The sequence below is a fragment of the Mercenaria mercenaria genome, chromosome 12, assembly GCF_021730395.1.
Source record: "Mercenaria mercenaria strain notata chromosome 12, MADL_Memer_1, whole genome shotgun sequence".
Taxonomy (NCBI): domain Eukaryota; kingdom Metazoa; phylum Mollusca; class Bivalvia; order Venerida; family Veneridae; genus Mercenaria; species Mercenaria mercenaria.
The window spans coordinates 68,506,822-68,530,452 of record NC_069372.1 but is presented as its reverse complement, the minus strand read 5'-3'; the positions used below and the strand labels follow the sequence as shown (position 1 = coordinate 68,530,452).

General features: G+C 36.3%; 1 protein-coding gene across 1 annotated transcript in view; it reads right to left on the bottom strand.

Annotated features, from left to right (window-relative positions):
• Positions 1–2,939: 2,939 nt before the first annotated feature.
• LOC123533792 (E3 ubiquitin-protein ligase CHFR-like) overlaps positions 2,940–23,631 on the bottom strand; it is a 62,623-nt gene continuing 41,931 nt past the window's right edge. Inside the window, exons 14-19 of the mRNA XM_053520287.1 lie at positions 22,254–22,337; positions 21,600–21,670; positions 8,722–8,809; positions 5,543–5,662; positions 4,625–4,700; positions 2,940–4,119 (exon numbers count right to left, since the gene is read on the bottom strand). Coding sequence (XP_053376262.1) covers positions 4,080–4,119; positions 4,625–4,700; positions 5,543–5,662; positions 8,722–8,809; positions 21,600–21,670; positions 22,254–22,337 — 479 coding nt within the window. The 3' untranslated portion in view covers positions 2,940–4,079. The remainder of the gene's footprint in view (positions 4,120–4,624; positions 4,701–5,542; positions 5,663–8,721; positions 8,810–21,599; positions 21,671–22,253; positions 22,338–23,631) is intronic.

The window sequence follows — 23,631 nt, the reverse complement described above, 5'->3', positions numbered from 1 at the left end:
ATATAGGGCCATCATGGCCCTCTTGTTTACTGAAAATTGCCTTTTAGAGTAATTTTGACAATAAAACAACATAAAACACAGTATATATACTGGCACATAGGACAAAAATATTGGGGGGTAAATGTCCATTCTAAAAATAAGAAGTGGGGGGTGGGGGCAAATGTTCTACCTGCCATTTCAACTGGGGTGGGGGGGGGGGGGGGGCAAATGTCTGGTAGTACATTTTTTCATTGGGGGGCAAATGTCCTGGGGGGCAAATGTCCTACAACCGAAGTGGAGACAGGTCTCGGGATGGTTTTGCCTAATATAGCTTCAGACTGTGGGGACAGGTCACGGGATGCCATTTCCAGATATAGCTGGCATAAGACAGAGACGAATCATGGGATGGCAGAGCCAGATAAGCTGGCAGGAAGTGGACATGGAACTGCTCTGTCTCGCCACACAAATAATTTTGAACTGTGCAATGACGCCACATTTTTTTGTTGACAATGTCATATTTGGATGTTTATTACTTGGTGAATATTGTGTTTTGTCGATTAAAAGTTGGACAATATTCAGAGCAAACATTATTTTAACGGTTGATGTTAATAGTATAGCTGTAAGTTGAAAAGTGAATTAAATATATCCCTGATAAACTTTCGTTTTCGCATTTTTTCAACAAAAACACACTTTTAACTCGCCATTAACTTGCTCAATATACATTACTTTTAAACGGGAATCACATGGCATGTTCTTTGTTCATGTTCCTTTTTATAGAAATAAAGATCTTCAACATATTTTGCACCAACCGATTCTTGGATCGAAAATACTTACCCCAATATAGATGCCAGCAATATCGGAGAACTGTTTTGTCCGCCACGAACTGTTTTGCTCACACCAGCAGTTAACGGGTGTGTGTTAGGTTAACTGCCTGCAGTTACATAACTGAAATACTGTTGAAAAATGGCGTTAAACCCAAAACAAACTTTAAGACAAGGGTTATTTCCCAAGAACTGAAATGCTGACGATAAAGATGTTATACATTGCTATTTTCACAAAGAAAATAGCAGCTGAGACATTTAGTAGATCTACTTTCTAACCTGTCCAACGTTTAGGATACTAACAATTCCAAGGCAGTGCCACTATTTTCAACTTGCTTTTCCAATTGCCCATTTCATTTTGTATGTTATTTATATTGTGTTATTCTCCTGCCTTTTATGTTCTTCTTTTTTTACTTACCATTTCCCTTTATAACTCCTCTTGTTAACGGATTCTGCAGCAGTTCCTGTTTGTAGTTGGCCTTCTTTGCAATGTGCGGGTCTAGCGGTGTTTGCTGTGCTCAGTCCTTAAGGAAATCTACTGTTTCATTTTAATTTATAACATAAAAAACAAAACAAATTGACAATCCTTTAAGCAAACCGCTAGCAGTATATTTTATAAAATAAATAATAATAAAATCTGTAAAGAGATCCTCTGGAAGCATAGGATGCAACCAAGCAAGATAATAGCAGACTCGATTTGATCACGACAGGTAGTGGAAGGTGCAACACCCCTCATGCCCCCTAGCACCGGCTTAAGCGGAACTCTTTTACCCATGAACATTGAGTGGACTCCATGATCCCAATGGACCAGAAAATATAACAACACTGAATCCAAGTATCTAAAGTAAAATTTTGTTACAAGTTACCATAACCATCTCATACCTACAGTACATGAAACTGCATGAACAATCTGGTTCTAAAATCTCATATTGTGGACCATTCATACTCCTTTTTTTCTAAGTAGGTCAACCCAGTTTTCTAAGCTAACATACGTTTCTGACAGTTTATCCCTATTTTGATAAGCTGAGCAGCTTGCAGATCTGTTACTTTCTTTTCAATCTTAGTTCTTGCACCCAAATAGAGAACAATTATTATAGTACCAGTATGGCCAAAAAGTACTCCAGATAAGAAGTATGTTCGGTGACATGACCTAGAGACATTTGTGACCTCCTTCAGTTAATCTAATCAAAGGCTGAAAGGAATTGTGGGAGCAAATCATGGCAGCTTTTTTCTGTTTCATGTCAAAATGTTACTACATCCTGTCTTGAAAAATAATGATAGCAAGTATACCAATGATCTAAGCTGAACTCAGTGCAGCCAGACATGAATCATGACATACATAATAGAAACGGTCAGCTGAAATTCAGTCATGCAGTGATATAACCATACACTGGACTACTTTACTTACATAATCTAGCTGGTCAGTTTGATGCAGCCAGTGATGGTACCACTGGCTTGACTTTCTGTACTTAATCAATGATATTTAATTAGTCATGTTCATGAATGGAACTATTTTCTATATATATATATATATATATATAGCACACAAACTTCGTTTGAATGCACCCAGTTTTGAAATACATTTCACAGACACAAACATTCTGACAAGAACTGGTAGAAAATGTAGCCTAAAGGTTGATAACAAGGTTTTTCCATAATATGACCTTATAAGTTAAATATGTAAATGTTTACAAATGTATTTAAAGTTAGATATTGTGAGATATGGACGGGACACTAATTCTATGGCTCAAACCTTCAGCTGCGATCCTGTTCTATGGCTGTAATGACTGGAATAGGATTCAGCAAACCATACTGATCAAAGATAATTTGAGCTGCACCATGAGAAAACCAACATAGTGCGTTTGCGACCCGCATGGATCCAGACCAGCCTGTACATCTGCGCAGTCTGGTCAGGATCCATGCTGTTCTCTAACAGTTTCTCTAATTGCAATAGGCTTTGAAAGCGAACAGCATGGATTCTGACCAGACTGCATGGATGTGCAGGCTGGTCTGGATCCATGCTGGTTGCAAACGCACTATGTTGGTTTTCTCATGGCTTGGCTCATTTGAACATTTGACCAGATATCAGATACAAAATGAAAACAGCTCTCAATCTTCCACAAAATATAACTAAAATAATTTGTTTAAATTTTTCATTCTTTTTTTAATTTTTGATTCTCCAAATCTATTAACACCCACATGTTTACTGTCGTGTCAATTAAAAAAATAAAAACATATTAATACAGCTTCACTAGAAAATGAAATATCATGGTATAAAATTATATATGTAGATATCTATGTCAAAATTTCAAGGTGAAAAAAAAACAACAACAAAAAACAATTCATTTCCACAGAGTTCTATCAATTTCATGTAGTGGACCTGCCATGAAAATCAGCCAATTGCACATTCTTTGTATGCGATTTTGGTATTTTCCGTTATTTTTTTTGAAAAGTCATATGTGCATTGAGATACATCTACCTCTGAACAATGCTGAATTGCCAAGTGGGATTTCGAATTACCATGGAAACTGTTCAGTGTCATTATGGGTCCACTACCCTAACTTTCTGTTGATAATTTTGATGAACATCTTTCCATCTAGTTAAACAATATATATTTTTTGTTTGGGTATAAAAACATGCTTATGGTGAAAGTATGAGTTATGTCATTTGGCACCCAAATGCTTGAAACATGCCCTCAATGAAAAACTACAAAACCATACCAGTAATTCATTCCTAAATCAAATAACAATAAAATATTTCAAACAAGTATTGGTTCACTTCAATTAATATTTTCTTGACTAAACACCAGTGCAAAAAATAAAATGTTTGTATAAAAAGGTAGTTATCCAATGTGGATCTGTACAAGTAATACAAACTACTTTATATAGTACATACATACATATAAACTTTATAACTAATAATCCTTATAAAAAATAACAAAATCAACAACAATGCATGATAACCATATTTGAAATTCCTCCTGATCATACAGTAGTCTCTCTTAATACATGTAAGTCTAATAGGAAAACACTTGTCTAGCCCCTTCTCAGTGTATATGTATGTTAAACCATTCCTTACATCCCTGACCTGGGTTGAAAAGATATATACTCCTTTAAACTGTCTTGTTTATTCATCTCCCATCCTCCTCCATCACCTTTTAACAAACTACTAGGTAATATACTCCTTTAATCATTTTCAATCATCTTCAATGTCATGGTAGGTAACAGAACACTAAAACTGTATTGTTTGATCACAGATATGATGCTAGATAACAGAACACTAAAACTGTCTTGTCTGGTCACAGATATGGTTGAAATTTCTGAAAGAGAACAAAAAAAGCAATATTACTCCTTTTTTAATTTCAAACTCTTATACAGATAAAAAAATCTCTCACTCAGTAGGTTATTACTCTCTTCATTATGTTCTCTGAAATTCTGAAGAAAAATAACATTTTTTAAGTTTCAAAGTGTTAAAGTGTTTATGCTTTAATTAGTTAATTTGCTACATTTTTATTGTGTTTAAGAAAGACCCATTGTATTCCTAAATAGGAAACTATGAAGGACATTTAGCATATTTCATGTTTTAAACCGGCCCCCCTTTGGTCACTATTTTATACATTTATGAACACTTTGGAAGACTCTGAATCTGTCCCCATTCAATACTAATAATTCCAAAGTAATAAATTAGATATTAAACTGTCTTACATCGAACTTGCAGAAAAACCGACATACTGACAGAATGGCCAACATGAGCATAACAATACAACGTTTATTATGTGAATGTGGGAGGGGGAGTTATAAAAACAACATAATCATTATCCTTACCTAGCATGGTGAGGTTTATTCTTTTGTGTCCTACATTTATATCCCCAGTAACAGTCAGGTCGATTCTGAGCTTTGTCTACAGAGAAAATATAGAAAAAAAAAAACAAGGGATAAAATATTCTGGCAGAAACACTAAATGAAATGTTAAAATTTCAAAGCAAGTACTCATATAAAAAATTTCTACAGTTTATACTTTAATCAAATGTCAAGTTTTATGAACAAGAATTTCATTTCTAAAGCCTTTCTTATGTCTGAGTATATATCTTTAAATTTTAAAAGTGTTTGTAGATCTCCACCACTCTGAAATCTTGTGTGTAATAAACAAATCATAAATTCGTAAAAGGGGCATACTGTCTTCCTTTATGCAAATACACCATCAATGACCTGTTTTCAATGTTATTGCCTTTTGCATGCAGCAGTACAGCAGAAATTTTATACATTTTTGCCAGATTCCAGGTTTACAACCTTGCATCAATACATTCAATTTCATGGATTTGGCCAAAACTACTCTTTTCATGAGATTATGAATCTGAGATCTGAAGACAAAATGAACAGGCAATTTATTTGAGCCGCGCCATGGGAAAACCAACATGGTGGCTTTGCGGCCAGCATGGATCCAGACCAGCCTGCACATCCGCGCAGTCTGGTCAGGATCCATGCTGTTCGCTATCAAAGCCTATAGCAATTAGAGAAACTGTTAGCGAACAGCATGGATCCTGATTAGACTGCGTGGATGCGCAGGCTGGTCTGTATCCATGCTGATTGCAAAGCCACTATGTTGGTTTTCTCATGGCGTGGCTCATTTGGTCCCTGGTATTTGATTCTGTGGATTGACACTACAACAAGATTAGTCTCTTAGGATTATGACTTCACCGAAAGATTAGCTACTTACAATAAGGTCATTCAAAATTTACATACCAGGTAAATCTTGCTGTTTCAAGGTTTTTCTATACTGGAAAGCTAGTTCTTTAAAATTCTGCAGCCCACAATTATAACAAACAGGTGTTTCACTGGTCAATTTGTGGAGGTTTCTCTGTGCTGAAATTATAAATACTCTTTATTATATACACATAAACACTCTGTAAAAAAAGTCGGCTTGTATTTTATAAATGAACACGTACTGACAAAAATATCTATCCTGTATCTGGACTAACTTCATAAATATTTAGCAAAACTTATGCCTAGTTTTATGTCTGTCTTATATATAACTGGATGTTTTGTAAATCATGGCTTTTTTCTGCAAGATCCAGATATTGAATATACAGCATTCTACAGGTTTCTATGTAGGGTAATAGCATCTCACTGAACGTACATTTCCCCATTGTGAAAATCAGGCAAAATCAGCCTGTAGGAAGCATTTTCAGATTCAGCCGACCTATTACTGACCCAGATCATATGAATATAGTTTAGTATAAAACCCCTCACCTTTTTCTCTAGCTTCGAACTGACAAAGGAACACTTTTCTCAGGCAGTTTTTTAAATTTTTAAAAATTTTTTTTTTTTGCTTTCTAGAAATCTAATAAAGATTAAATAGTGAGTTATGATAAAAGGGTTAACTTAAGTGAGCCGAGGCACTGATCACATTTATAAATAGTTTAAGAGGGAATAAGCACTACTGAGCTAAGCCGCATACTTAGCAGGGTGCATGCTTAGCCAATCTAAAACAACTAGAAAATGCTTTTGTAAAAAAGCGCATGTCTCCCCCAATGCAAAGTCCTATAGGCAAGAAGTTAATAGGGATCAGGAGCGAAAGTCAAAGAGACACTGATGGTTGGCTGCAATAGGGATCATCTACTTGGCATGTCCAGTCATCCCGCTAAATTTCAACACTCTTGGCCTAGTGGTTGTCAAGTCACTGTTCAGGCTCCTGTGACCTTGACCTTTGATCAAGTGACCTCAAAATAAGTAGGGGTCATCTACTCTGCATGTCCAATCATCCTATTAAGTTTCAACATTGTAGGTCAAGTGGTTCTCAAGTTATTTCCAAAAAATGATTTTACATGAACAGGCCACTGTGACCTTGACCTTTAATAGACTGACCCCAAAATCAATAGGGGTCATCTACTCTGCATGTTCAATCATCCTATGAAGTTTCAACACTCTGGGTCAAGTGGTTCTCAAGTTATTGATATGAACTGGTTATCAATGTTCAGGCCTCTGTGACCTTGATCTTTAACGGAGTGACCCCAAAAACATTAGAGGTCATTTACTCTGCATGAACAATCATCCTATGAAGTTTCAACATTCTGGGTCAAGTGGTTCTCAAGTTATTGATTGGAAATGGTTTTCCATGTTCAGGCCCCTGTGACCTTGACCTTTAACAGAGTGAACCTAAAATCGTTAGGGGTCATCTACTCTGCATGACCAATCATCCTATGAAGTTTCATCATTCTGGGTCAAGTGGTTCTCAAGTTACTGACCGGAAATGGTTTTCAATGTTCAGGCCCCTGTGACCTTGACCTTTCACAGAGTGACCCCAAAATTGTAAGGGGTCATCTACTCTGCATGAGCAATCATCCTATTAAGTTTCAACATTCTGGGTCAAGTGGTTCTCAAGTTACTGACCAGAAATGGTTTTCAATGTTCAGGCCCCTGTGACCTTGACCTTTAATGGAGTGAACCCAAAATCGACAGGGGTCATCTACTTTGCATGTACAATCATCCTATGAAGTTTCAATATTCTGGGTCAAGTGGTTCTCTAGTTATTGATCGGAAATGATTTTCCATGTTCAGGCCCCTGTGACCTTGACCTTTGATGGAGTGACCCCAAAATCAATAGGGGTCATCTACTCTTAATGATCAATCATCCTATGAAGTTTCAACATTCTGGGTCAAGTGGTTCTCTAGTTATTGATCGGAAATGGTTTTCAATGTTCAGGCCCCTGTGACCTTGACCTTTGACCGAGTGACCCCAAAATCAATAGGGGTCATCTACTCTTCATGGCCAATCATCCTATGAAGTTTCAACATTCTGGGTCAAGTGGTTCTCTAGTTATTGATCGGAAATGGTTTTCAATGTTCAGGCGCCTGTGACCTTGACCTTTGACGGAGTGACCCCAAAATCAATAGGGGTCATCTACTCTTCATGGCCAATCATCCTATGAAGTTTCAACATTCTGGGTCAAGTGGTTCTCTAGTTATTGATCGGAAATGGTTTTCAATGTTCAGACCCCTGTGACCTTGACCTTTGATGGAGTGACCCCAAAAACAATAGGGGTCGTCTACTACAGCAGCCCTACAACCCTATGAAGTTTGAAGGTTCTAGGTCAAATGGTTCTCCAGTTATTGCTCGGAAATGAAGTGTGACGTACGGACATACGGACGGACGGACGGACAGGGCAAAAACAATATGTCTCCTGGGGGAGACATAATTATAAAACTGCATGTCTGGTGACAGGAGACAGCTAAAATTGCCTCGCTGTCAAAAAATTGCTAAGATAATTACTATAATCTGTTAAATCATTGGAGGTTCCTACGGCCCTATATAAAACGATTTTTTCTGCATGGAAATATTCCTTTTATGCTAACTAAGATACCCTTTTCTTATCAATTTATTCATGAACAAAGTCAAACTGACTTTTTTTAAAGTTAAAATGACTGAAGGACTATTTGTGTGGAATTATTTCAAAATTAGACCATTGGTTTAGATGTAATTTGATGATTTTTCTAGTTTTTCGCTCTGGCGACCCCTACGTGCAACCAAGCGGAACCGTTTGAACAACTTTGATACAGGACCATCCTAAACATATAAGCCAAGTTTCATCAAAATCTGCTCAGTGGTTTTGGAGAAGATGTCGTTTAAACACAATTGTTGACAATCAATGACTTGACAAATGGACAGACGTACAACGGGTGCAGCATGATCACAATACCTCAACATGAGCACTTTGTGCTCAGGTATGGTAAAAACTGTTGATGCAGGACAATAGATGGCAGATGCTGAACCATCCAGCTATACTAATATCCCAGAGCAAAGTTCAAGTGAGTAAATAAATTAATAGTGATCAATGTGAGATGGTAGATTAACTTATACTAATATTTTGTTTTGAATACTCATAAGTGAGAAAACAGAGTTTAATTTCTGATACACTATATACCTGCTGCAGTAAATCTGCCAGCCTCCATCTGCTTACAACATTCTTGTAACACATCTTTTACAGACATGCCTTTTGAATCTATATAATCCTGCAATACATAGAAATAGAAACAGCTGAAGAACTTGACATTAACTTTCAGATAAGGTGCTTTTTAAAATTTAAAAGTGACATCACTCTAGATTTATGCAAAATTACTGCCAATAAGTCACAGAGTCACTTTAAGTTTCAGGCCACTACGCTACATGAATGCCAGTGAACTGGCAAATAAATTAAAAGAATTGGAAGTTCTTTCAGATGCATTATACTTCTGTTTTATGTAGCTGCCTGCTCATCTTGTTTATCAGGGTATTTTTAAAGTCTGCTCAGAACATTAGAGAAAAAACTGTTACAGAAGTTTAGATGGCAAAATATTATAATACAGTGAAACTTCTGGATACCACACCTTTCAAAAAAACGTAAACATCTGAAAATCAGACAACATTCTTGGTCTCAATTTTCCCCCTTCTATTTGCTATACAGACCATCAGACTTCTAAATACTGGAACTTCCAAGTTCTGAACACCAGACAATGTTTTTGAAAAAATGACTTATTTCGAAACAACTTTACTTCCAAAACCACACAAAACAAACAAGAAGATATTTGTTTGAATGCACATCATCTTTGATTCCAATGTTTACCAATTAGCAGTGGCCGATTATTTTGACACACATTAGAATCACATCTTGTAAAACAAAAGGTCAAATACTGATTAAGATTGTGATAATCAGATAATAATTAGCAGTTTAAAAATAATTGAATGTATACATAATTTATCTTCATGAATTATTTTAAATTCTAATTATAGTATCATTCAAAGCATGCATTTAGTACAGAAATTTATTAGCATGAAATTTAACTGAGGACAATGATTTGATTTAATAACTGGTCCAAAAGTTTCAAACGCTGTCAAACTTCAAATCCGGATGGAGGTATGTAAACAAGAGCTGTCGGATGACAGCGCGCTCTACTATTCAAAGAATTGATTGAAGAATGGGGTCAAAATATTTCCACAGATATTCAGACAAAAGAAATAAATAGATTATACAAACAATTTTCCTGTAGTTCTTGGATTTCTATAAGTCTTGCACTAAATGGCATTGTATGAACCAATTTCAAAGTCCAAAAAGGGCCATAATTCAGTCAAAATAGTTATGTACTCTTGCCTACAGATGGAAATCATGATGATAAACAAGTGTTCAAAGTTTAAAAGCCATATGTCAAATAGTTTGACAAAATGTGGACTTGTATGAAAACAGAACCAATTTCAAAGTCCAAAAAGGGCCATAATTCAGCCGAAATAGATGACAGAGTTATGTACTCTTTCCCACAGATAGAGAATATTATACTTAACAAGTGATAAAAGTTTCAAAGCCACATGTCAAACACTTTACAAAATATATGAACGGTACGAAAATTTAATCCAAGATTTCTAAGTCAAAAAGGGCCATAATTCAGCCAAAATCCTTGATGGAGTTATGTACTCTTGCCTATAACTGGACATGGTGATGGTAAACAGGTGATGAAAGTTTCAAAGCTTTATCTCAAAAGACTTTGTCAAAATATGAACTGGTACGAAAATTAACCAAGATTTCTAAGTCAAAAAGGGCCATAATTCAGCCAAAATCCTTGATGGAGTTATGTACCCTTGCCTATAACTGGACATGGTGATGGTAAACAAGTGTTGAAAGATTCAAAGCTTTATCTCAAAAGACTTTGTCAAAATATGAACTGGTACAAAAAACTTAACCAAGATTTCTAAGTCGAAAGGGGCCATAATTCAGCCAAAATCCTTGATGGAGTTATGTACTCTTGCCTATAACTGGACATGGTGATGGTAAACAAGTGTTGAAAGTTTAAAAGCTTTATCTCAAAAGACTTTGTCAAAATATGAACTGGTACAAAAAACTTAACCATGATTTCTAAGTCAAAAGGGGCCATAATTCAGCCAAAATCCTTGATGGAGTTATGTGCTCTTGCCTATAACTGGCCATGGTGATGGTAAACAAGTGTTGAAAGTTTCAAAGCTTTATCTCAAAAGACTTTGTCAAAATGTGGACTGCTATGAAAAACTTAAACAAGGTGTGACACCGACGCTGTGGTGTCAGAGTAGGATAGCTCTATTTATTCTTCGAATACTCGAGCTTAAAATGAAAAAAATCCTTTAAAATTTTGGAATTTTTACAAAAGTGTCATCTTATTCAGAATTAATATGACTGAAACAATGTCAAAACATCTTAAAACTGAACTGTCACTACATGACAACAAGAGGACCATGATGGTCCTGAATCTCTCACCTGTCCACATGTGACTCAGTTTTGAACTGAGTATGACATGGTTTTTTCTATTATTCCATATTACTCGACATAAAATAAGAACATGTACCATTCTTTGTCTTTTATTTATCTCATTGTTATACTGTTAAATGTTTTAAGATCATATAACACATTATGACGAACAAATGACTTAAAATACTTGATTTCTAAATTAATATATTCTACATCTGCTAAGGTAAATGCATCAATAGATCTGAGAAAAACATTGAAAAGTTAAGTTGGCATGTTTTTGGCCGCTCTATCTTCAAGCGAGAGGAGACCAGGCGCAAGCATGAGACAACACGCGATGCGATGACCCTAAAAACGCAGACGGCACCCAGCACACGGACCACACCGAATGTATGACAGCAGACCTCAGCTCACCACGGCTCCGCACCAAAACGATGCCACGAGGCAAGTCAAGAGCTGCTACCAAACACTCAGTGCTAGAAAGCTGTCTGATATATGTCTGTGCTAAAACAGAACGACAATATTGGCATTATTGTCCACGAAAACGGCACGCGTTAAATATTCATGAGACAGCCAATTCTTCAGCTAGTAAAACTAAAATACGGACTGACCGGGCCTACCACACAAACACCAACTGATGCACCCCAGACACACTTCACCTTGCAAGAAGCAACGCAACATAGGCACCACACAAATTATAGTGAAGCATTACAGACAACGGAATGCAACCAGGGCCTCACCAGTACCATTGTGATGCATTACAGACACTTCATATCGCAAGAAACAACGCAACTAGGCATTACCAACACTATAGTGAAGCACTACGGACAACGGAATGCAACTTGGGCCTCACCAGTACCATAGTGATACATTACAGACACAACATAGGTTTCGCCAATACTGTAATTATTCACTATAGAAGCTTCACTACGCAAAAAGCAAAGCAACCTAGGCATCACCAGAACCTATAGTGGTGCACTACAACCACTTCACAAGCAAGCAACGCAACGCAACGCAATGCAATCTAGGACTCGCCAGTACTATAAGGACGAAATCCTAGTGACCCGAAGCAACTTCAGGTCAACAACCTTAATAGCAAGGTGCATCTTTTGCAATGAAAAACCTTTGGTGCACTGTTTAAGACAATAATGCCCTTGTGATAGGCCGATAAAGGCAAACATAGCTTCACCAAACTGAGCGGACCGTGTCCATAACTGACGACGACAACGCAAATTACACTGAACTGTTCCGAATAAAATTCATCACACCAAACGCATAGATATATCTCTAGTTCGGCGTCTACCGTATAAATCGCCACAAAACAACACCCAACCGGTTATTGTTTAGCAATCTAATTAACTCGATATCTCGCCTGATCCCCTCAATTCAACATTATTTGAGCGACAGTCCTAACATTTAAGGTATAATTACCGATTCATAAAAATTACAAAACACATAAATAACTGCCAGTGAGCCTTATCTTTTATCTAGAAGCTAAGATATAAATGAAAATACTAAGCTAAAGTATACACAAGTTCATGTAATTTCTTTCCTATATATTCTTTTACAGAAAATGTCTTAAACATTAATTTAATTTCGATACCCTAAAAAAGCAGACAGCTCCAGTTAAAAACATTCTAACGAATGCTGTTATTTATCAACACAATACACCTGAATTCCATAATCGGGAACTATCCAAAGTTAATTTCCAGGAATTATCTATCTACGGTACTTTGAAGTTCCTTCGACTTGGCTTCTATCACAGAACATTCATTCGTAACTTCTTTGAGTATGATTATAATTGGGATATCGGAGACTTCACAGTGTACGTTGCACTAACAGCTCACTGACATCTTCAATAAACGCCATATAAGAAATCTGTACCTGAAAGTATAATACAAAACGCAGCAATCTGACACAATTTCTCCAGAATGTCAGGTCTTTCACCAAAAAAACTAAGTTAACCATAAAAAACTACTGCATTAGCAACCTTAGGGGTGTGGCGGGAGGGTAAGTTTATCTTTACTGAACGACATGTAGAAGAACTGTAGATTCTGTCAGTGTATAATAACGGTCTATTCGCCTTTCAGACGCAATGTGAGAAATCTGCACGGGCTTTTTGCTTTTATATCGAACAACTGGCTGTGTTCTCGGCTCGCTGAACATGCACATCAGTACTGTATTAATAAACGAGAACCAGTTCAACTGAATAATAAAGGCCGATTAATCCCGAATCCTTAGCAACTAACAAAACATTTTAAGTCTCGAGGAATAAATGAAATTATTTTAAGGAAATAATTTATATTATTCCTATTACTCGACATAAAATAAGAACATGTACCATTCTTTGTCTTTTATTTATCTCATTGTTATACTGTTAAATGTTTTTAAGATCATATAACACATTATGACGAACAAATGACTTAAAATACTTGATTTCTAAATTAATATATTCTACATCTGCTAAGGTAAATGCATCAATAGATCTGAGAAAAACATTGAAAAGTTAAGTTGGCATGTTTTTGGCCGCTCTATCTTCAAGCGAGAGGAGACAGGCGCAAGCATGAGACAACACGCGATGCGATGACCCCTAAAAACCGCAGACGGCACCCAGCACACGGACCACACCCGAATGTATGACAGCAGACCTCAGCTCACACGGCTCCGCACCAAAACGATGCCACGAAGCAAGTCAAGAGCTGCTACCAAACACTCAGTGCTAGAAAGCTGTTTAACAACACCATGCGTCCCGTCTCCTCTCGATTTATTGATTTTTTCCGCCACAATAAATTTTGCAAAATTTATCCCAAAAAATCAACACAAAGAAATATTAAACATTTACAATTTTCTATTAAAGCATCTCTGTGACCGCGGCAAATCTCAAGTAAAATGCAATGAATCGCGCGAAAGAAATTATAGCGAACGCATAAAATATAGGTAAACATTCAATCCACACGGCAAGCCAACCGCTGGAGTCGAAATATCACGCGGTGTTACCGAAAGATACTGTATATTTCTAATACGAATGATCAGTACGTACAGGAAAAACTAATTAAGCGTATTGATGCACTTATCCCTAATAGCATAAATCTGAACAACATTTTACCGGGAAAAAAGTTGCTGTGGCATAACACATTATAGTGTGATTTGGTTAACCGTAAAAATCTTGGGCAAACTAGATCTTAACAAAATAATTCGATGTTAGGTTATTTGTGACGTCAGAACTTCTGAATCACAGTAAGTAGTCATGAAAAATTATTTGTTTTATTTGCGTGTATACATGGTAAAAGTACATACATAGTTTCAAATCACCAAAAATTCGTAATTTCGGATATTGTTTAATAGTTTACCTAAATCAATGAAGAATTGTATCAACTTTTGGCACACACAAGTTTTTATTTGAATTTGTGTCCAAATTGTGAAATAATTGTCATAAATTTAAACCTCTAGCATGTAAAGCGTCGGTAGCGATGAACATTTTCTCAGAAACTGCTTGAACTATTTGGTCTTTTGAATGTTTGACTCGGGGGATATTGCCCATAAGAAAATAGTATCTTAATATTTCATAGAATCGCGTTAAATTAATGGAATTATGGGCAAGCTCACTGGTTTCGTTTTGTATTTTCAACAAAATAAAATCCCCTTTCTGATTTGTCTTAGAATTTATTAAACGTATAACCAAATACTGTCCGTAAAAGACAGGTCAGCCTCTTCTCTAAATACCGGATCCACCGACGCTTCAATCTACCAGTACACTTATTAATCTGAATAGGTGGCCTGCCAAAATAGGCTAATATGAAAACAACTGTAAACATCCTTTATTCGTAGTTATAATAAATCTGCAATAAAACAGGTTTATGTCTACCGCCGCAAAAATGAATTTGATTCGTATGACAACCCTGTAATAGATTACTTTAAAACACTCTCATATAAAAAACTAATGAAATAATGCTCGTAAGGTATGATAAACTTTGATGAGAACCCTTACACTAAACCATACGTCATGAATAAACATGATGACGTATTCACTAAGTATTAGGCTATACTTTTACCGGTTATAATTGTCGAAATATTTCAAATGCTTTTAAAAGCAGTGCTACACATTATCAGAGAATCGGTAGAGATTTCCGACCAATGAAATAAAATGTGTATTTTATACTTCTTTGTTCTAAATAAAGAATGTCTTGAACTTTTCAATTTGAAGGCGAAGCAGGCCATTTCAAATGCCATTAAAACGACCAGGCACGTGATTGGTTTTGAATAAATATTTATATGAAGGCACCCAAACATAATCGCCACTGAATTTGATTTCTTTATTCGACAAGTCGGTACCCAGATAAATGGGGAAATATAATAGTTCTAGAACAATTCTATCGGAAGTTATGCCACATTTATGCCACGTGTCAGGCAACAGTTTGCGTGACACCAATGACCTTTAATCCAAACCTTCACCCCAAGCATTTGCAGAAAAAACAACTGTTTACCCTGATTGGTAATCCAAAATAGTCCTAAAAAAAACGGGTATACCGACTGTAATATCGCAAGAATCCTAGTATTGTTAAATCTAAATAAATCTCAACCCTTATGTGGTGATAGGCTTGCTAAATCAACGAATGAGCCGGATGAAGCAGAGACGAAACAATCCACATACATCTGCAGTCCAGAATAAAAATTATCTGTGAAACAATCGTTTTTTTGTTTGTTTTTTTTTTTTTTAATTTACTTTCTGAAGTGTAGTGGTCAGAATTCGGATCACCATCTGTAGGTCTACAAATCAGGCTCTGAACCCCAAAATTTCAATCATTATTGCTTTGTTTTTTCGTTTGCCAACAGCTATCAAATCCTTAAATACATTTAAAGCGCAAAACCACCTCCAGTAAAATCGTCTAGATAGTTCTGCTGTTTGCCTGATTTCATGTTTGATTTCAACACAAAATTCTTAAATGCCCACACGACCTAGTAACCTTTTCTTTTTAACACGGAAACTTCATGAAAATCATTCTTAAATTACAAGTAATATACAGCCATGATGGATAATCAAGGCCCTTCCTTAAATAAATGAGTTTTACAGCTTCGTATGCAAAAACTTATTCAATCAATCTCTTATCATCATAGTTTTAAGAGCATAGCATAGAATGACTACTTTACATTGAAGAAACCAAATGTGTTCGAAATTTAACTAAATACACTAATTTCTGTACATATTGTTACATTGATTAATATAGTATTAAGTCATTAAACGCCTTGTTTTGGCCTAATCTATGTCACCGTCAACTTGTTACTAAATACTTGTATATTTCAATCTTTTCATGCAAATCATGTAAAACTACCGTCGTGGAAATACAAAAGAATACAGGTATTTTGTGGGTATCTTTAAATCCTAGCAAATTTTGCAATGTTATCCATTCCTCAAAGGAAGTGTTGTATCAAAATAAAAACTTTCTGTGTCAGTCCGTGTTTGTGTTAGCAGAGAAGACTATTAAACGTACTAGACGGTATGCGTTTTGCGTTTTTTGATGACAAGTCCCTTGACCTAGATCTTGACCTATTTTAGAAATTTAACAGCTGTTTATTTTGGGTCGATTTAGTCTACTTTGACCGGTGAATTTGCTAAGTTAACTATATCGATATTTCTTTTTTTTTTTGAGCTCTGAGACGAAATTTCATTTGAACTTCATCTCCGGGCGCGACCCAATCTTGACCCTAAATTGTCTCTGAAATGTTCTACTTGCAAATTATCCGGGATGTGGGTTTTGATACTTCACTGAAAAGTTATACTGACTGCAGGACACTCCGAATGTGGAGCGAAGTATGTGCTTTTTTATGGAAAATTTGAATATTAATGAAGTAATTGCACATGCAGTGACGTGTACTCGCCGAACCTTTTCCGCTGCGTCATTAACCTGCACACATCGCCACCACAAGTCTGTTATGTTTTAAGACCAGGATGCGGGCGATATCACCCGACGCAACTGAAACTGCCCACCGAGCACACGCCATGCTAAAACTTGTACATGTAACAAAGCATTTCTGAACTTTATCACTGATTGGTTAGATATGTCGCCGCATAAATAATGAACGCTTACGACCACTGCATATAGAATAATTCTGCCCGAGTGTTTTCAGCCTGACCGTCGGTAGACAGTCTAAAATGTCTTTCTTACAAAAAACGTTTTGATAACTAAATGCCCCCTTTGACCGGCAATAATGCCAAATTGATATATTCATCTCTGAAAATCTGTTCAAGGGAGGAAAGCAGATGTGCCGCCAATAAGACACTGGTAAGACTAACAGAAGGTATGATTTAATTTGCGCATCTTCCTACAGACTGTAACTTTTTGTTCAATATTAGACATGCTGACCATACAGACGAGCCTAGTATAGATGACCTATACACTACACGCCACACCCTCCTTGAAATTTTACCTCTAACCATGACATAGTCTTGTGAAATACCCGAACCATATAAAATACTTAAAAATCAATAATATTATTAATACACCCACCAGCATTATCTTGTAACTGTCTGTTTCTTCCTTCTCGATATCGTTTGCACAATTACCGGTCCCTCGTGTTCCAAGGTCATGTGGAGGTATCTGATTCCGCACCTCGTTCCTGGCCGGCCTTTTGTTTCTCTTCTCGTCCTATGGTGATATTCCTGTTGTTGACGATTTTGCTCTTACATTTTGCCTGTGACCTTCGTCCTTCCTTTCCGGCCTTGTCGTTTAGGTCTACACGTTCATGCAGCATCTCAATTTAAGATTACTTTAAGTTTATCTTTACTGAACGACATGTAGAAGAACTGTAGATTCTGTCAGTGTATAATAACGGTTCTATTCGCCTTTCAGACGCAATGTGAGAAATCTGCACGGGCTTTTTGCTTTTATATCGAACAACTGGCTGTGTTCTCGGCTCGCTGAACATGCACATCAGTACTGTATTAATAAAACGAGAACCAGTTCAACTGAATAATAAAGGCCGATTAATCCCGAATCCTTAGCAACTAACAAACATTTTAAGTCTCGAGGAATAAATGAAATTATTTTAAGGAAATAATTTATATTATTTGACATAGTGACCTAGATTTTGAGCTCATGTGACCCAGTTTCAAACTTGACCTAGATATCATCAAGATGAACATTCAGACCAACTTTCATACAGATCCCATGAAAAATATGCAGTGCTCCAGCTAGGATTAAAAAAGGGCAGGGTGCTGGCACTGAAAATGGCACTTCTGGGGTGGTGGTCAGTCCGGGACCGTGCTCCCCCGGGGAAAAATATAACTGGTCCATGCATGCAGTTCATTTTAACATACTTTAGGCATGGAATCTGGCATAATTTAGACATGTTTTTTGGCAAACTTTAGGTATGGTCTTTTAATAGGCTATGTCTGTCATCTCTAATGCACCTATTTATTAACTAAAAATTCTGCTGTTTGTATTTTACTTGGCATTGATTTTCAACTTGTAACATTTCTTTGTAATTGCATACTGAATAACAATATCTATGTGCTTAGGCCTATTTTGTTACAATTTCAGTACACATCTTCTCCATGTAGGCTACTTGATATTTATAAATTTATACTGCAACATATTATATACAGAAAATAAAGTTTAAACTTCCACTTAAATAAATGAAATCAGGCAAAGTTTTTAACTTACAACAGTCTCAAAGCAAGTTTAGCACTTGTAATAGACATATTCCGGGTATCCAAAATTTTATATCCGGATATGGTTACACTTTTTTCTAAAAGTCGTCGAATGTCCAGTTTAAACAATATTTTTGAAAAATTATTATGATGCAAAGACTGTTTAACAGCATTTTACAGTATCTGACATTAAAGTGTACCCTGTCATTACATCTTAGTAAACTAATTTCAAAGAAATATTCATGAAAAATCGGCAATTTCACAAAGCAGACGACAAGCTACTTTCGATTTCAAAAACTTGTAAAAAGATAAAATCAAAATATTTTCCTATTTGAATTTGATTGTGATCAATTTTTATTAATTAGATTTAAATGTCTGTTGTCTGGACATAGTTTCAGATATGTATAAAGGGGTATTTACGACTATATTACCGAAAACGAAAGTACACTTTGACAGGTGGCGCGAAATGATAATGATTTCAGACTGGTTTGCAAACTGTTTTAACACTAAGGTTTTAATTGCTAGTGGAGCAGTCTAAAATATCATGGTCTGCCTCGGGCACGATTACAGCAGGTAATTGTTTAATTGTTTGTTAATTATGTCAATGCACCCCGGCGTGTATCACTCGATAAAAAGGGGGCAATAAAGTAGTGTATTATAATCACTGAGGCAAAAAAGGGAAGTTTGGCTTAAAAAAGAAATGAATGGTTGTAAAAACGGGCAGGGTGCCTGGCGGGGCAACAGGGCGGAACGAATTTCGGAACGGGCGATGCGCCCTGCTGTAAATAGCTAGCTGGAGCACTGATATGGCCTCTAGAGAGGTCACAAGGTTTTTCTATTATTTGACCTACTGACCTAGTTTTTGACGACACGTGACCAAGTTTCAAACTTGATCTAGATATCATCAATGTAAACATTCTGATTAATTTTCATGAAGATGCATTGAAAAGTATGGCCTCTAGAGAGGACACAAGTTTTTTTTATTATTTGACCTACTGACCTAGTTTTTGATGGCACGTGACCCAGTTTCGAACTTGACCTAGATATCATCAAGGTGAACATTCTGACTAACTTTCATGAAGATCCATTGAACAAGAGCTGTCCATAAGACAGCCAAGCTCGACTATTCGAAATATTGTCACAGAAGCTGGAAATTATTACCCAAAATGTTAAGTATCAAAAGAGTTTTAAGTTCAAAAGGGGACATATCAGAGTTATGGGACTTGATGCTATCAACTAGTTTTATAACCCCGAAGAAACATGTTAAGTTTCAATTCAATATCTGCATTAGTTTTGGGGATAGTAACTTGCATGTAAAACTTTAACCAGAATTTTCTAAGTCCAAAAGGGGGCATAATTTGCTCAAAATACATGTTAAGAGTTATGGAACTTGACCCAGTGAGGTAGGTAATTGATCTAGAAAAAGAATAAATAAGTTCCAAATCTATATGCCTTTTAGTAATAGCTGTATGTACTTGCACGCAAAACTTTAACCAGAATTTTCTAAGTCCAAAAGGGGGCATAATTTGGCCAAAATACATGCCAGAGTTATGGGACTTGACCCAGTGAGGTAGGTAATTGATCTAGAAAAAGAAAAAATAAGTTTCAAATCTATATGCCTTTTAGTAATAGCTGTATGTACTTGCACGCAAAACTTTAACCAGAATTTTCTAAGTCCAAAAGGGGGCATAATTTGGCCAAAATACATGCCAGAGTTATGGGACTTGACCCAGTGAGGTAGGTAATTGATCTAGAAAAAGAAAAAATAAGTTTCAAATCTATATGCCTTTTAGTAATAGCTGTATGTACTTGCACGCAAAACTTTAACCAGAATTTTCTAAGTCCAAAAGGGGGCATAATTTGGCCAAAATGAAGGTCAGAGTTATGGGACTTGGTGCTATCAACTAGTTTTATAACCCCGAAGACACATGTGAAGTTTCAATTCAATATCTGCATTAGTTTTGGAGATAGTAACTTGCATGTAAAACTTTAACCAGAATTTTCTAAGTCCAAAAGGGGGCATAATTTGCTCAAAATACATGTTAGAGTTATGGAACTTGACCCAGTGAGGTTGGTAATTGACCTAGAAAAAGAATAAATAAGTTTCAAAGCTATATGCCTTTAAATGATAGCTGTATGTACTTGCATGCAAAAACTTAACCAAGGTGTGACGCCGACGCCGACGCCGACGCCAGGGTGAGTAGAATAGCTAGACTATTCTTCGAATAGTCGAGCTAAAAATACAGCCTCTAGAGAGGTCACAAGGATTTTCTATTTTTAGATCTACTGACCTAGTTTTGGACCGCACGTGACACAGTTTCGAACTTGACCTAGATATCATCAAGGTGAATATTCAGACCAACTTTCATACAGATCCCATGAAAAATATGGCCTCTAGAGAAGTCACAAGGTTTTTTTATTATTTGACCTACTGACCTAGTTTTTGAGGCACATGACCCAGTTTCGAACTTGACCTAGATATCATCAAGTTGAACATTCTGACCAAACTTTCATGAAGATCCATTGAAAAGTATGGCCTCTAGAAAGGTCACAAGGTTTTTCTATTTTTAGACCTACTGACCTAGTTTTGGACAGCACGTAACCCAGTTTCGAACTTGACCTAGATATCACCAAGGTGAACAATCTGACCAACTTTCATAAAGATCCCATGAAAAATGTGACCTCTAGAGTGGTCACAAGCCCAAAGTTTACGCACGGACGACGGACGCTGCGCGATCACAAAAGCTCACCTTGTCACTTTGTGACAGGTGAGCTAAAAATATGATAATTAAATTTGCGAGTCTGAACTTGCTCCAAATCATGGAGAGCGACTTTTGGTATGTAGTTGTATTTGTTCAATTTTTTTTATAACTCTTAAATAATTTTTAACAGAATGATAAAGACCTACCCTAAATATTTCTGACTCAAACTGATTTTCAAGTATAATCCCTGCAAGAGCCTTTCTTCCAAAATTCATCTCTGAAAATTAAAGTATAGAGCTGCTGCATTAATTGTTTACCAGTATATTTACAAAATAAAATGTAAACTGCTTAATTTTATAGCCTTGATAAATGCATCCCCACTTCTGCAAAGTGTAACACCCCAAGGGCATTAATAAGGGACTACAATGTAGTTATTCATCACTATTTAAATGATCAAATGAAGATAGGATTTCAAACTTCAAGTTAACATTGTTTATTTTACAACATCATTGCCAGTATCAGTCACTGCACAGTATTTACTCTGCACATACTTTCAGTAGAAAAATGCCTTACATTCTGTACTAAAATGTTCTACCTTAGTACAAAGGTATCTTTTAACTTGGGTCAAACTGGCCTAATATGAATCAGACATAGAAACTAAGGCTCATATCTTTGACCTTTATTCTGCATACCAAATTTCAGAAAATCCTTCATGGGGTTAAGGAAATATGGACTGGAAAAAAATGGAAACACACACTGATGGACTGACTAATGACTAAATGACAATTATCTCTCCATCTTTTATAGGAAATTAAATGAAAGTGGATATTCACTAAAAATTAGACTGAAGTTAATTATACCTTTGAATTTGTTTAAACAGCCAAGACAGTCAGCTTTTCTACATCCCCAGTATGCATGGCAGAATGCTCTATAACATATCCCACCTGAAAAAATAAAGTCAACTGTTAATCAAAATTCTACGGTGCTCCTAAAGTGACATGTTACACACTTTTTTTCCAGTTAGGTATTGTGAGACTTTTTTTTATTTCATTTAAACGAAATGATTTCGTTTAGACGAAATAACGTTTAAATGAAATAAAAAAAAGTCTCACAATACCTAACTGGAAAAAAAGTGTGTATCATGTCACTTTAGGGGCACCGTAAAATTCAAAGTAATTGCTGCAGAAAACATTAAATACAAAAGAAGTTTTAGTAAATGGGAAGTTAATTGGTGACAATTCAAAGGGCACATTTGACCAAATTAAAATACTGTATTATAAATTGTTAATTTTTTCAATCTACCTTAAATCACAGTAGAACCCTTAACGCCAATATTTTTCTACAGTGTTGAATATTAGGTGTGTAATGTCAGTTATTGTATCATTTTATTATGTATTGCTGTGATAGTAAGCACCTTTTTTAACAGTTAAAAGTACTGTCCAAATTGAAAGATGGACAAGTTCATTATAGAAATTTAGCTGGTAAGGATTAAAATGTTCAAGTATACGTACAAATATTAAAATTAACGTATTTTTTGTAAGTCTTCAAGAGTATGTAATAAAAAGATCACTGGCTACTCATCAAGAAAATGTGCGTCTATTTATTTACAGATTAAAAACTGCAATTATTATTGAATGCAGAAATATGTATACTGAATTTTACTGAATATGCAAACGAACAAATAAGTTTTAAAGAGTCTAACAAAAAACAGACACAGTTGGTTGATAAGGGGGCAGCCCCACTCGGTCCATCACTGCAAGCTGGCCAGCCGGCTAAGGCCATCACGACTGCAGGCTATGACGCTTGCGGATCATAGTAGGCAGATCCTGACCAGTGTAAAGGTACAGGCGATACTGCCGCAGTTCCTGGAACCAGTCTAGGGTTCGGACAGAGAACTGGAGTTCCCGGTGAACCAGACTTTGGTTAACAGCCCGGGAACAAGAAGCCATGGTGAATGGCTCAGAGATGGGTCGGCCACTGTTCGAGCGAACAGGACTATAACATCTCTGGTAGTTCATGATTTATTTTCCATGAACTGAATGACAGATGATGATGATGTTCATCGAAACAGTTCAACAAAGTTGAACTGCAGGCCAGTCGTGATGCAAGGCATACAAGCCTGAAAGGTTGAATGGCAAGTATGAAAATAGTCTGGGACGATAGACGGCTGCATATATGGAAATAGCGTATCAGAACCACATGGGACTCATAAACCTGCAGACATGGCATATTCTGACG